The sequence below is a fragment of the Hypanus sabinus genome, chromosome 18, assembly GCF_030144855.1.
Source record: "Hypanus sabinus isolate sHypSab1 chromosome 18, sHypSab1.hap1, whole genome shotgun sequence".
Classification (NCBI taxonomy): Eukaryota; Metazoa; Chordata; class Chondrichthyes; order Myliobatiformes; family Dasyatidae; genus Hypanus; species Hypanus sabinus.
This window is the reverse complement of record NC_082723.1, coordinates 7749686-7765751: the sequence shown is the minus strand read 5'-3', so window position 1 is coordinate 7765751 and position 16066 is coordinate 7749686. Positions and strand designations below refer to the sequence as shown.

The following is a 16066-nucleotide window of genomic DNA, read 5'->3' as shown; positions in this document are numbered from 1 at the left end:
TGGGTGGTGGGTGCTACGGTGGGTGCCCACTCCTCATCACGGTCACTGTCCTCAAACAGGGTCAGTATGCCTGACATGGGTTCGGGATCCCGTGTTTCACTTATCAGTTTGAACTTCAGACTGATTTTCCTGCCCTGCTCTCCTATCTAGGCCAGTCTTGGTTTGCTTACGTTGTTTTCCCTGCTCTTGCTTGATGCGTCTATCCACCCATTCACGCTCCATTTTTAGTGTCTCCTGTTATGAAGCCCCGTAACTGGGTCACTTACCAGAAAAGATAGAGAGGTCCGTTGCAGTCTGATGGTACTATTTTTAAAAGTATTTATTGATGAAGGGGCACAAAAATAAGATTCATGCAAACATACAGATAATATACATCGTCAATTCTAAATCTAAAGCGCGGGTATAATAATAATCAATAAGAAATAGCTCTATCGTTGTCTAGGGGATAATGTATTGTCCGATGGAAATATAAAAGTCACTGTTAGTTCGTTCAAGCTGCAGCGTTTTGGGTTTAAGAGAGAGACGGTTTAAACTTGCCCAGGTCTTTTATGATGCCAATCCTTTGAGTCGGGGGAGTGGGTTTCCCTGTGGTTAGCTAATAGCAGTTTTCCATGGTACCAGCCACCAGTCCCAGGCAACGGAACTGAACGCAGGTGGCCTCCTTCAAATGGCTTCCCGCTATTACGGGAGCGATAGTGTTTCTTCTGGTGCATCTGAGGGGCTGTTCCCACAGACCCTCTTTTATCCTGACGAGCAGGGTCGGAGATGTCAATCAGCTTGGGGTTGATGCAATCCCTCCCTCAACCAGCCCACTTTGACTGAGGGCGTTCACGTAGCATAGTCTCCAATCCACAAATTTGCCTTCCGGAGACAATGGCCATGTCCCGTAGCTTTACATCGCCGGGGGAATGAGACATTCCACACGTCTCTCTCTCTCATATCCTGGGCCCCCTGACCCAACCCAACAGTGATCTTGCGATTCTCACAAAGGAAGGGGCTGCAGGCATATCACTCCCAACCTTTGGTGTTCTTCCTGCAGTACATACCTCACTCCCTTTGTCACACGCATTATTCCTCCAGCTTGCTAATAATGTACTGTTCCACTTTGCATCTGCCTTTCCTTCCATTCCCTTTTCAACAATTTCCACTTCTTTCCACAGTTTTTTTTCCATATCAAATTTACTGCTTGTTCTCATGAGGTAATATCCCTGGTTCCTGCCCAGTGGAGACATTTTGTTCCCCAATTTCTTACTCAGCGCTGCACTCAACATGCGCAAATCTTTTTCCTTGTCTGGAAAACTCTTGGGGTGGAGTTTCAAGATGGCGACGTAAACATCTGCCTTTTAGGCGCTCTTCATTTTTTCAACTATAATCACCCTTTAATCAAATCTTTTTGAACTTATTCATATGAGTTGCTACTTCTGATTAACTTTTTTTTTCCTAAAACAATATTTGATCTAATCTTGTCAAACTTAAAATGGCTACAAGCAAGAAATTGTCTAAGGATCCTTTTCCCGTCGACATAATTTCTAATCTTCTGGATGCTAAACTTGCGGGTTTGGAAGGCAGATTAGAAGGTAAATTGGGAAGTAGACTGACAAGTTTGGAAAATAAGCTTACCATGAAAATATCTGAACTTGAAGAAGTTGATAGATCGCTTGAAACTAAGCTTCAATCGCAGGCATCTGATATTCAGCGGCATGAAGATAAGATCACGACTCTTGAAAAATCAATTTGTGAAAAAGTACGTACAATTGAAGCGCTGGAGAAGAAGATAGAGTCGACTGCTAAAACTATGGATCAGTATAAGTTTAAAATTACTGATCTCGAAAACCGATCTCGCAGACAGAATTTGCGTATCATCGGATTTCCCGAAAAAGTTGAGTCCGGTGATTTAACTGAATTTTTCTCTAAATTATTGTGGGAAATTTTCGGTGATGAAGGTTTGCATACTAAACCTGTTATCGACCGCGCTCACAGAGTTGCGAGATTTTCGGCTGTGTCTGGTAAACCACGAGCGGTGATTGTTCGCCTTCATTATCCTCGGGAGAAAGAGCTTTTAATTCGATTAGCTCGTAAAAAAGGTATGATCTCTTACAACACCAACACATTTCGAATTGTTGAAGATTATTCATACGAAGTAATGAGAGCGAGAATCGCTTTTAAACCAGTGATGGCAGAGATTCACTCGATTGGAATTAAACAAGCTTTAATGTATCCAGCGAAGCTTAGAATTACGGTGAACGACAACAGTCAGCAATTTTTCAACACTCTGGAAGAAGCGAAGAAATTTGTTGAAGAATATCGATCTTCTAGTGCAACTTGAATTATGTGTTATATTGATGATTTTTCGGAGAGAGGATGCCATGTCATTTTAAGTTTTAACCTATGAAGCTGGGTTACAACTTCTTATACTGATCTACGGGTCTGGTTCTTTTTTTTTACTATCATCATTGTTTATAGATGCTCTTTTAATTTTTATAATATCTTTTTTTTTATTCTTTTTTCTGTTTCGGATATACACGTTTATATTTTGTAATAATGATTTACTTTTTTTTCAAGATGTCGTTTCTTCTTCCCATAAGACTTTGCTTTCTGTAAGCGTTTATTTGTCTGCCTGTACTTAGAAATGGGATGAATGTTTTGAATTTTTTAGTCTTTTTTTTATATATTGTAGTGTCTATTAAATTTTTCTTTTAATCCTATTTTGATAACTTTTTTATTAAATTTTTTTGCTGAACTTACATTTATATTTTGTAATATGGCTTTTTTCAAAATGTCGTTTCTTCTTCCCATAAGTCTTTGCTTTTGAAACGTCATCTTTCTTGTATTTGAACATGGAATTTTTTTTTTAAAGGTATATTACACTTTCAAACTTTAATGTTTATACTTTTTTTTATTAATGATTGTTTGTTTTATTATATTAGTTTTTTCATCCTGACTGATATATATTTTCTTTTTGCAACCCTATATTTAAATCTGGGTGTTACATTGTTTTTTTAAAATCTTTTTATGGAGCTGCCATCTTGAAATGGGGGTAATGTTAGTGTTAGATTATGCGCCTGCCACTTGGCTTTCTTTCGAAGGGTGGGGGGAGGGGGTAGGGATCTTTTTTCACGCCTTTGCTTTTTATTTTTTTGCTTTTAGTTTATGGGCCAACTTTAAATTATTAATATTGTTGAGGTGTCATGTTCTCCGGTTGCTCCTGAATCAATTTTCCTTCTTCCTGAATTATGGGTTATGTGTCTTTTTAACCTTTTATGATACACACAGCTAATGTTGGCATGATGGATAAATCTATTAACTTTATCTCTTGGAATACTAATAGTTTAAATCATCCGATTGAACGTAAAAAAATATTTAAAGTATTCCATAGATTGAACGCTAATATTATTTTTGTACAGGAGACCCATATTAGGAGGGAGGATAATCAACGTTTTTTTTAGGTTCTGGAAGGGTCAACAATTTCAATCGAATTGTACCGCCAAAATTAGGGGTGTGTCTATTTTTATAGACCCCTCAATTTCGTTTACACATCATGAAATTATTTCTGATCCACAGGGCAGATTTTTGTGTATAACTGGTTCACTTTTTAATCGAAAAGTGGTTCTAGTTAATATTTATGATCCAAACTTTGACTGCCCTGAATTTTTAAACGTTTATTTACTTCCCTTCCTAATCTAAATGAATATATGTTGATAATGGGTGGAGATTTTAATTGTTGTTTGAATCCTTCGATGGATATATCTAAACCTATTCGAACTCTTCCAAATAGATCAGCCTTACTTATTAATTCTTTTATGGTCGATCCGGGAATTACTGAAATATGGCGGTTTTTGAACCCTAAAGATAAAGAATTTTCATTTTTTTCACATGTATATCATAGTTATTCTAGAATTGATTATTTCCTTATTGATCATCGTTTATTAACAGATGTTACTGATTGTAAATATGATTCTATTGCCATTTCGGATCATGCACCTTTGAAGTTATCTATCAAGATCTCGGACTCTTCCATTAATACTAGATCTTGGAGACTCAACGCTACTTTGCTTCAAGATCCAGAATCTATTACCTTCATAAAACAACAAATTTACTTATTTTTTTCAACAAACTATACCGAAGAGATTGACAGAGGAATACTTTGGGACTCCTTCAAGGCTTTTATCCGTGGACAAATTATCTCATATTCCGTTGGTAAAAGAAAACAAAGATATTTAGATATAGCTTTAATGGTGGATAAAATTAAAGAAATTGATAAGATATATTCCCTTACTCCTACCAAAGAACTTTATAAGAAGAGAGTTGAGCTTCAAATGGAACATAGCTTATTATTATCTTCTTCAATTGAGAATCAATTAATCAAGACTAGGGCTCAATTTTATATTCATAGTGATCGAACGGTAAACTGTTAGCTAATCAATTAAAAGCTATTTCGACTAAGTGACAAATTATTAAAATTCGTAAACAAGACGGTAATTTAACTACTGATCATAAAGAAATCAATAACACTTTTCAAGATTTTGATAAATCTTTATATCAATCAGAATTTGATGGTGACCTGTCCATGATGGATAATTTTTTAACAATTTGAATATTCCTAAACTGATAGATGAAGATCGTAGCTTGCTTGATGCTCCTATCTCTATGGCCGAAATAAGAGAGGCTATCTCATCAATGAATACAGGGAAAGCTCCTGGCCCTGATGGTTATATTGTAGAATTTTTAAAAACTTTTTCTTCTTTGCTTTCCCCTTGGTTATGTGAAATCTTTAATGATGCGTTTGCTAAGAAATTACCTCAATCTTTTTATGAAGCTACTATCTCTCTAATTCTTAAAAAAGATAAAGATCCTACTTTATGTGCATCTTATCGCCCTATCTCATTATTAAATGTAGATTCTAAGATTCTTACAAAAATTTTAGCCACAAGATTAGAAAAGATACTATCCTGACAGGTCTATTCCCGCTATTTTATCCTTGTTGGCTCAATTTGGTAGTTTTTCTGGTTATAAATTAAACTTAGATAAGAGTGAATTATTCCCCTTAAACGCGCAAACTTTATTGAATGACAGGATACCATTTAACGTTGTTACTGATAACTTTATCTATTTAGGTATAAAAATTACCAAGAAATATAAAGATTTATTTAGACTGAATTTTTTACCTATGCTTCATCAAATTCAACAACTTACTTCAAGATGGTATCCCTTATTCCTATCATTAGTTGGTCGGATTAATGCTATTAAAATGATGATTTTACCAAAATTTTTATATTTATTTCAAGCCTTACCAACTTTTATTCCTAAATCTTTTTTTGACAACATTGATTCAAAAATTTCCTCATTTGTGTGGCAAAATAAAAACCCCAGGTTAAGTAAAAGGCAATTACAAAAATCTAAAAAAGATAGTGGTTTAGCTTTACCTAACTTTAGATTTTACTATTGGGCAAATAATATTCGTAACCTAACGTATTGGAAATTAGATTTGGACTCACCATTGTGTCCACAGTGGGTAAATTTGGAATGCAATGAGGTAAAGGGATATTCTCTATTTTCCGTTCTTGGTTCTTTTCTTCCTGCTGATTTAGTTAAATTCAATAAACAGATATCTAATTCTCTTATCAAACATACACTACGAATTTGGTTTCAATTTCGTAAGTTTTTTACTCTGAAAAACTTTGTTCTTGATAGCCCTATTTTACTTAATTTTTTTTTAAACCTTCATTGACAGATCAAGCTTTTAGCATATGGAAAAGGAAAGGTATAAAATGTTTTCGTGATCTTTTTTTTGAAGGTACTTTCATGTCTTTTGACCAACTTTCCAACAAATTTAAATTACCTAAATCTAATTTTTTCAGATATGTACAAATCAGAAATTTCTTACATAAAGTTCTACCATCTTTTCCCAATTCAACCTCAATGGATTTCTCAGATTTGTTTTTTACCTTAAATCCTTGTCAGAAGGGATTAGTAGCTTTTATTTATAATATGATTATGAAGATACAACCAGAAATATCAGATAGAATTAAACAAGAATGGGAAAAAGAACTGCGATACAATATATCAACAGATAGATGGGAAAAATTTTTACAAATGGTTAATTCCTCTTCTATATGTGCTAAACATGCTTTAATACAATTTAAAATTGTACATAGAGCTTATATGTCTAAAGATAAGCTTGCTCGATTCTATTCTCATATTAACCCTCAATGTGACAGATGTCATTCAGAAGTGGCTTCATTGACCCACATGTTTTGGTCATGTCCCACTTTACATAACTATTGGAAGGACAAATTTGTTACCATTTCCTCAATTTGGAATATCGATTTACAACCTCATTTTATTACTGCAATTTTTGGTATACCAAATGAGGATGGTAATCAGTTTTCCCCTTCAATCAGACGAATGATTGCTTTTGTAACATTAATGGCCAGAAGGTCTATATTACAAAACTGGAAAGAAGTAAATCCTCCTACCACGTCTCAGTGGTTTTCTCAAACTATTTCTTATCTGAGCTTGGAGAAAATTAGAAGCACTATTTTTGACTCATCAATTAAATTTGAAGAAACTCGGGGACCATTCATTCGACATTTTCATATGAATTAATTTGTCCTTTTCCAGACCTTCTTTCTGCTTATTCTTGTTCAGGTATGGAGTTCCGGAGTTTTTTGACACTATCATATAAACTGTTATTATTGTCCATGTTAGTTTAGTTTAGTGTTTTTTTTTTCAATATATATTCTTTTTTATGTATTTTCAATTTTTTTTTTCCTTTTGATGATTAGTTTTGTTTTTTTTTCATATATAATTATATAGACTTGATTGATTAATGTACCTTTTTTATATCCTATTAATGCAATTTCAAGTCTATTGTATTCATAACCTATTCATTATTATGTTATGTTTTTTTTATATATATATGAAACTCAATACAAAGATTGAAAAAGAAAGAAAAAGAAAACTCTTGCACGATGTGTAGGGCTGCTTCTGGCCCACTCATATCAATCGACTGCAATTGACCCATGTGCACCAAATAGTATACCCAGCACAAAGCCTCCCGCTCAATTAACAATCAGATATATTTACCCGGCTGGCACCTCCTGCCTCCTGTCCACTTAGTGAAATTTACCTGGAACCGCCTCCTGCCCACTTAGTAAAATTTTACCTACCAAGAGATTCTCCCAACAGTTTCTTTCCCGATCCCATCAAGGTATGCGATCAGCCTTGGACGAGGGACCATACCTTGAAAGGAACTAACTGAGAGTGACAAAATGTAAAATACCTATCGGGTGCCTGGTCAGTCTCTGCAGTCCCCAGAGTGGTCCAGCCGCTTACTCGGCCCATCTGCTTGGCACTCCCAATATTGGGATCCTGTTTGTGACGCCAAATGTTAAAGTTGAATCTGAATAAAACTTGGGAGACCTGGTTCTTGTCGTCACCACGGTTTATTGCGCATTCTCCTGCAGGAGTCTGAGACGCATTTGTCAAAGGGAAGGCACATAAGCACTGCCACCGTCTGACAAGTGGACTGACTTAGTCAGGTTACAGCCGTGTATTTATACATGAACCCAGACATTTATACAAAGTAAGCCCCAGACATTACTATTGCAAGATGTTATTTGAGCTGGTATGCCTACCAAGTCTGTTGGTGTAAAACTAAATTATGTCGATAAGAGAGTTTGCAAAATGAAGGTTTTAATTACAGATGGATGTACTGTCCAGTCCTTATCAGTTATTCCCTTTGCAAGGCCCTGACTTAATTCCAGATAGATGTTCATTCCGGTCCTTATCAGCGAGTCCTCCTCCCTTCACTCAAACAAGGGTACAGCGCATAATGTTATCAGCTCTCAGTGTGTCTCTCTGCAAGCCACAGAGAACTGGTAATGACCCTGTCTTAGCAAACCACTGAATACAGAGTTTACTTCAGTTCAAAAATTCCTATTCAGTCCCAAATATTCTTTTAGCCGGAGATTACATAGATTCAAAATGTTTTTTTTTATTATATATCCTTAATTCCTCAGGAGGGTTCACGGGAAATATTTATGTCCATTATAGAAACTGGTGTTCCCTGTGTGTATTGTGGTGATGCAAAAGTTGCTGGAGAATTTACAAGTGGGAAGAAGTAGAGTGATATATGGAAATCTGACTTTTTAAAGCGTAATTTAGCAAACAAACCACTTATGGACAATATGCAAGAGCTTTGGTGAGAAAATCCTTCATTACCCGTTACAGGCCTGCTATATAGTTTGTGTGAAACCCAGAGGAGATCAAAGTTGTTATCGACAGTGATTTGCTAGCTGATAAAATGAATACCTTTATATAAAATATACTCTGCACATGTTGTCACTTAGAAAAAAATGTACAGTGCATGATTTATGTGCCCACTGGTCATTACAAAATAGAGGGGACATTGGTGGGAAGGTGGGGAGACCTCCAGTGTCCCTGGTGCCCTCACCTACAAGATATACATCCAACTGCAGTTTCTAACCCTGCAGTTTAAGGAGTTGGAACTTGAAATGGATGAATTCTGGAACAGTTCGGAGTCCTTCATATGCATGAGGAGTAGAAATCTTTATGTTACGTCTCCGTTTAAATGTGCAATGTGTAAGTTATAGTAATTTCTAATAAATAGTTTGTACAGAAGACAGTCAATAAAGCAAAAATACAATTCTATCAGCATGAATTAATCAGTCTGATGGCCTGGGAGAAGATGATGTCCCGAAGCCTATTAATCCTTTTGCTGTGGTACTGTTTCCTGGATGGTAGCAGCTGGAACAGTTTGTGGTTGTGGTGAATGGGGTCCCCAATATCCTTTGGGCCCCTTTTAAACACCTGTCTCTGTAAATGCCCTGAATCATGGGAGGTTCACATCTACAGCTGCGCGGGACTGGCTACTCCACTCTCTGCAGAGTTCTGAGATTGAGGGAAGTAGAGTTCACATCCCAGGCAGTGATGCAGCCAGTCAGGATGCTCTCAGTTGTCTCCCTCTAGAATGCTCTTAGGATTTGGGGCCCAAAACAAACTTCTTCAACCATCTGAGGTTTAAAAGGGGCTCCTGTGCTCTTTTCACAATACAGCCGGTGTGTTCAGACCATGTGAGAACCTTGTTGATGTTTGTGCTCAGGATCTTAAAGCTGTTCACCCTCTCGACCCCAGATGCATTGATGTCAATAGAGGCTAGCCTTACTCCATTCCTCCTGTAATCCACAATCAGCTCCTTTGTTTTTGTGACAATCAGGGAAAGGTTGTTTTCTTGACACCAGTCAGATGTTGTTCAGACCTCAGATAAGAGTCAGCAATCAAATGGTCAAGCATGGTATGAATGTGCTGAGCTGCATTTATCACAATGAAAGAAGCATTGCAGGAAAGCCAGATAAGCTGAGGACAGGGAATTATGATATTCTAGCCATTATTCGGACTTGGTTGCACCCAACAGTCTGAGGGAGTTAGAGGAACAAATTTCCAGAGAGATCACAGACCATGACAAGAAACAAAGGTTATTCAGTAAGTGCTTTTAACTTCCCAGAAATTGTCTGTGACTCTCGTACTGTAAAAGGACTAGATGGGGTAGAGTTTGTCAAATGTGCCGTTAATCAGTACGTAGTATTCCTGATGTAGAAGTGTGCAATCAGCTGTTGGGAAATAATCCAGGGCTGTTGATAGTAATTAGGGATCATAATGCCATGAGATTCAAAGTAAATATGCAAAAAGAGAGATCTGGTTGAGATTCTAAATTGGAGAAAGGTCAATTTTGATGTTATCAGAAAGAATCTGGCAAGTGTGGTTTGGGACAGGCTGTTTTTTGGCAAAGGAGTACTTGATAAGTGGGAAGCCTTCAGAAGTGAAATTTTGAGGGTGTACAATATCATGATTCCACACTCTGATCTCATCTGACTTTTTTTTACTCATCTTCTGTTGGTTTCCAAAAGCTTCCCAATAGATTTTGCTCTTTTGTTTGCCCTCTCTTTGGCTTTTATGTTGGCTTTGGCTTCTCATTTCAGCCACAGTTGTGTCCTCCTGCATTTCCAATGCTTTCAGTTCTTTGGGATGTATCGATCACTCAGCTCCCGAATTGCTCCAAGAAACACCAGCCTTTGCTGCTCTGTTGTCACTCCTACCTTTTCCCTTCCAAACAAGTTTGGCCAGCTTCTCTGACAGAGAAACATGGAGAAGCTCAGTAGGGAAACAGGCTATTTGGCCCATCTAGTCAATGCTGAAAAAACATTTAAGCTGTCTAATGCAACTACCTGCACCGGTACCATCGCCCTCCATAACCCTGCCATCCAGGGTCCCATCCAAACTTCTTTAAAATGGTGAAACTGAGCTCATATTCATCACTCATGCTGACATCTCATTCCACACCCTCACTCCTATTTCAGTGAAGAGCTTTTCCACACGATCTTGTTAAATTTTCACCTTTGCCACTTACCCATGACCTCTGGTTATCATCCCACCCAACCTCAGTGGAAAATGCTGCTTGCATTTACCCTATCTGTACCTTAATTTTGTATACTTCTAACAAAACCTCAAAGCAATGCATGATTTGGTTGTTTATGTTTAGAGCATATTTTAGGTGAAAAGATGATGAGGGGCATTGATTGTGTGGATACCCAGAGGCTTTCTCCCCCAGGTCTAAAGTGGCTAACACATGGGGCATAGTTTTCAGGTGCTTGGAAATAAATACCGAGGGGATGTCAGGTGTTAGTTTTTTTACACAGAGAGTGGGGTGCATGGAATGCAGTACTGGCTATTTGCGTGAGAGTGTTTCAGTTACTGTGGGGCCAGGCACCCATGCAGCTCAGTGGGAACAGGGAATAATACCAATGGAGAGAGTCAAACAGAGCCAGGTCACAGATTGGGGATGGCAGAAATGCCCCATTCTCATAGAGACAGGAGGAGCATCAGAGAGTTTGATGGTCATTCAAGATACTAGCATTGTGCCCAGTTAGAAGATGACTTCTCTCTCCAACTTGGGTTGATCTTCACTGTAACAGTGTGAAGCAATATCACACCTTGACAAGTCAAGTGATATCTGAAATGTTGTCCTACATCCATTGATGGATTTTATAAATCTTTTTACAGGTTGAAAATGATGAGGAATTTGTCTACGGGAATCGCAATAGATCACGTCAGTTTTGCTGTCTCTGACCAGATATTTACGAAGTGGAGCAAGGGATTCACTTCATCTTCCTTCCTGTTCAGACTGTGGGGAGGGATTCACTCGATCATCTGACCGACTGGCACGACCGTCATTTTACATGGGGGAACCCATTCACCTGGTCATCTCAACTAAAGGTACATCAGCAAGTTCATACTGGACAAGGCCATTCACCTGTTCTGTGTGTGAGAAGGGATGCAGTCGGATTTCCCACCTGTGGACACACCAGTCAGTTCACACTGGGCAGAGGCTGGTCATCTGCTGAATTTGTGGGGAAAAATCCACTCAGCCATCTGACATAATGGCTCACCAGTGAGTTCACACCGGGGAGTGGCCATTCATCTGCTCGGATTGTGGGAGGGGATTCACTTGCCCATCTGACCTAATGGCTCATCTGCGAGTTCACACGGGGGAGAGGCCGTTCACCTGCTCGGACTGTGGGAAGGGATTCACTCAGTCATCCCATCTGAAGGTACATCAGAGAGTTCACACTGGGGAGAGGCCGTTCACCTGCTCGGACTGTGGGAAGGGATTCACTCGGTCATCCCAGCTGAAGGTACATCAGAGAGTTCACACTGGGGAGAGGCCATTCACCTGCTCAGACTGTGGGACGGGATTCACTCAGTCATCCCATCTGAAGGTACACCAGCGAGTTCACACTGGGGAGAGGCCGTTCACCTGCTCAGACTGTGGGAAGGGATTCACTTGCTCATCCCAACTGAAGGTACATCAGCGAGTTCACACTGGTGAGCGGCCGTTCACCTGCTCAGACTGTGGGATGGGATTCACTAGCTCATCTAAACTGAAAATACATCAGCGAGTTCACACTGGAGAGAGGCCGTTCACCTGCTCAGACTGTGGGAGGGGATTCACTTGCTCATCTGACCTAATGGCACACCAGCGAGTTCACACTGGGGAGAGGCCATTCACCTGCTCAGACTGTGGGAAGGGTTTCACTCAGTCATCTGAACTGATGGTACATCAGCGAGTTCACACTGGGGAGAGGCCTTTCACCTGCTCAGACTGTGGGAAGGGATTCACTCGGTCGTCTCAACTGAGGGTACATCAGCGAGTTCATACCGGTGAGAGGCCTTTCACCTGCTCAGACTGTGGGAAGGGATTCCCTGGCTCATTGCAACTGATGGTGCATCAGCGAGTTCACACTGGGGAGAGGCCGTTCACCTGCTCAGACTGTGGGAGAGGATTCACTTCCTCATCTAACCTGAAGGTACATCAGCGAGTTCACACTGGAGAGAGGCCATTCACCTGCTCAGACTGTGGAAAGGGATTCACTCGGTCATCTGACCTGATGGTACACCAGCTTGTTCACACTGGGGTCAGGCCATTTTCCTGCTCAGACTGTGGGAAGAGATTCAGTCGGTCATCTCAACTGAAGGTACATCAGAGAGTTCACACTGGAGAGAGGCCGTTCACCTGCTCAGACTGTGGGACAGGATTCACTCAGTCATCCTCCCTAACGAAACACCAGCGAGTTCATACTGGGGAGAGACCTTTCACCTGCTCGGACTGTGGGAAGGGATTCATTTGCTCATCTAACCTGAAGACACATAAGCAAGTTCACACTGGCGAGAGGCCATTTACCTGTTCAGACTGTGGGAAGGGATTCATTCGGTCATCTCAACTGATGGCTCACCAACGAGTTCACACAAGGGAGCAGCCGTTCACCTGCTCGGACTGTGGGAAGGGATTCCCTTGCTCATCCCAACTAAAGGTACATCAGCGAGTTCACACTGGAGAGAGGCCGTTCATCTGCTCAGACTGTGGGAAGGGATTCCCTTGCTCATCCCAACTGAGGGTACATCAGCGAGTTCACACTGGGGAGAGGCCTTTCACCTGCTCAGACTGTGGGAAGCGATTCACTCAGTCATCTGAACTGAAGGTACACCAGCGAGTTCACACTGGGGAGAGGCCATTCACCTGCTCAGACTGTGGGAAGGGTTTCACTCAGTCATCTGAACTGAAGGTACACCAGCGAGTTCACACTGGTGAGAGGCCATTCATCTGCTCAGACTGTGGGAAGGGGTTCCCTTCCTCATCCCAACTGAGGGTACATCAGCGAGTTCACACCGGCGAGAGGCCGTTCACCTGCTCAGACTGTGGGAAGAGATTCCCTTGCTCATACCAACTGAGTGTACATCAGCGAGTTCACACTGGCGAGAGGCCATTCACCTGCTCAGACTGTGGGAAGGGATTCACTCGCTCATCTATACTGAAGGTACATCAGCGAGTTCACACTGGGGAGAGGCCATTCAGCTGCTCAGACTGTGGGAAGGGATTCCCTTGCTCATCCCAACTGAAGGTACATCAGAGAGTTCACACTGGGGAGAGGCCATTCACCTGCTCAGCCTGTGGAAAGGGATTCACTAGCTCATCTCAACTGAAGGTACATCAGCGAGTACACACCAGGGAGCAGCCGTTCACCTGCTCGGACTGTGGAAAGGGATTCATTTGGTCATCTCAACTACAGAGACACCAGCGAGTTCACTGTGGTTAGAGGTCGATCACCTGCTCAGACTTTGGGAAGAGATTCTCTCAGCCAAATCAACCAAATGTGCATCATTGACTTCAAACTGGAGAGGCCGTTCGCCTGCTGTGATTGTGGGGAGCGATTCACTTCGTCATCTAGGCTTATGTAACTCTCGCTTCGTCTGGCAGCTTAATGTAGGGGTAATAGCCCCCCCAGCCCGGCCAAATGTGAGAAATCTCGTTTGGGTGGATGCTGTCTGATGTGTCCCCTGTTACAAATCAGTTCCCCGAAATTACAAAAAGTACACAATATGCGATTAAACGATTGAGCTTTCTGATTCTTACTTTGACTATAGGATTAGTAAAACAAACAAAGTAAAATGGCCCACTCTCTCCATTCGTGCCTTCTCATCTCTCCCTAGCAAAATACCACAAATTCTCTCTTCTAGACTCACAAGAAAGAACGTTTCTCTCATTGGATAGCCCCGCACTCCAAAACCCTGTTATCTCTAGTCTTAGCCTAAACATTGCTGCTACAGAGAAACCATTACCTCAGCAGTGAAACATTACTGAGAGGCCATTACATGAGCAGTGACACCTTGCAGCATATAACCATATAACAACCACAGCACGGAAACAGGCCATCTCAGCCCTCCTAGTCCGTGCCAAACTCTTAATCTCACCTTGTCCCACCTACCCGCACTCAGCCCATAACGCTCCACTCCTTTCCTGTCCATATACCTATCCAATTTAACCTTAAATGTCACAACTGAACTGTCCTCTACTACTTCTACCGGAAGCTCATTCCACACAGCTATCACTCTCTGAGTAAAGAAATTCTCCCTCGTGTTACCCTTAAACTTTTGCCGCCTAACTCTCAATTCATGTCCTCTCGTTTGCATCTCCCCTACTCTCAATGGAAACAGCCTATTCACATCAACTCTATCTATCTCTCTCAAAATTTTAAATACCTCGATCAAATTCCCCCCTCAACCTTCTACGCTCCAATGAATAGAGACCTAACTTGTTCAACCTTTCTCTGTAACTTGACTGCTGAAACCCAGGTAACATACTAGTAAATCATCTCTGCACTCTCCCTAATTTATTGATCTTTCCTATAATTCGGTGACCAGAACTGTACACAATATTCCAAATTTGGTCTTACCAATGGTTTGTACAATTTTAACATTACATCCCAACTTCTGTACTCAATGCTCTGATTTATAAAGGTCGGTGTTCCAAAAGCCTTCTTCAACACCCTATCTACATGAGACTCCACCTTCAGGGAACTTTGTACTGTTATTCCTAGATCTCTCTGTTCCACTGCATTCCTCAATGCCCTCCCATTTACCCTGTATGTTCTATTTGGATTATTCCTGCCAAAATATAGAACCTCACACTTCTCAGCATTAAACTCCATCTGACAACGTTCAGCCTATTCTTCTAACTGGCATAAATCTCCCTGTAAGCTTTGAAAACCCACTTCATTATCCACAACACCTCCTACCTTGGTATCATCGGCATACTTACTAATCCAATTTACCACCCCATCATCCAGATCATTTATGTATATTACAAACAACATTGGACCCAAAACAGATCCCTGAGGCACCGCTAGTCACCGGCCTCCATCCCAATAAACAATTATCCACCACTACTCTGGCATCTCCCATCTAGCCACTGTTGAATCCATTTTATTACTCTAGCATTAATACCTAACGACTGAACCTTCTTAACTAACCTTCCATGTGGAACTTTGTCAAAGGCCTTGCTGAAGTCCATATAGACTACATCCACTGCCTTACCCTCGTCAACATTCCACGTAACTTCTTTAAAAAATTCAATAAGGTTTGTCAAACATGACCTTCCACGCACAAATCCATGCTGGCTACTCCTAATCAGATCTTGTCTATCCAGATAATTATAAATACTATCTCTAATATCGCATGTTGCACATGTGACACACTGCCGGGTTCACACGGGAGAAAGTTTCAATGAACTGCATACTGGATATTTGTCCATCACTGTTGCTGAATGCAATTTCGAGAGTGACTGTCGGTGCTGAACTCTGCAATTATTGCTGCTGCTCACCACACCCAGTTCTGCACCCTGGTCACTGGGCATGGGAGGCGTTTCTTCTGCTGAACATTCACCTTTAATATGACTGGAGTTTAATATTCTGGATCCGCAACAAATAAAACAGTTTATTTTAAACTCTGTCTCTGGTACTTAAGTGAATTTATAACACACCTAGTGTACAGTAGAGAGTCAACTCTGGCCAGCAGGACCCTGCCAGTGATTCTGTTCCATGACAGTCCTTTTAAATCCTCCCCTGTATGGCCAAAACGGCATGGTTTTCCTCAGGAGAAATCTTCCCAGACAAATCTCTTGAAATTCTTTGGTGAAATAAGAAAGGTGATG

General features: G+C 40.6%; 1 protein-coding gene across 2 annotated transcripts in view; it reads left to right on the top strand.

The window, feature by feature from the left end:
* The window catches only part of LOC132407293 (zinc finger protein 850-like), a 28721-nt gene extending 12857 nt beyond the window's left edge, over positions 1 to 15864 (top strand). For both annotated transcript variants that reach the window (XM_059993590.1, XM_059993591.1), the window contains exon 3: positions 11083 to 15864. In XM_059993590.1, the coding sequence (XP_059849573.1) occupies positions 11544 to 13673 (2130 nt within the window). In that variant the 5' untranslated portion in view covers positions 11083 to 11543 and the 3' untranslated portion in view covers positions 13674 to 15864. The remainder of the gene's footprint in view (positions 1 to 11082) is intronic.
* Positions 15865 to 16066: the final 202 nt, after the last annotated feature.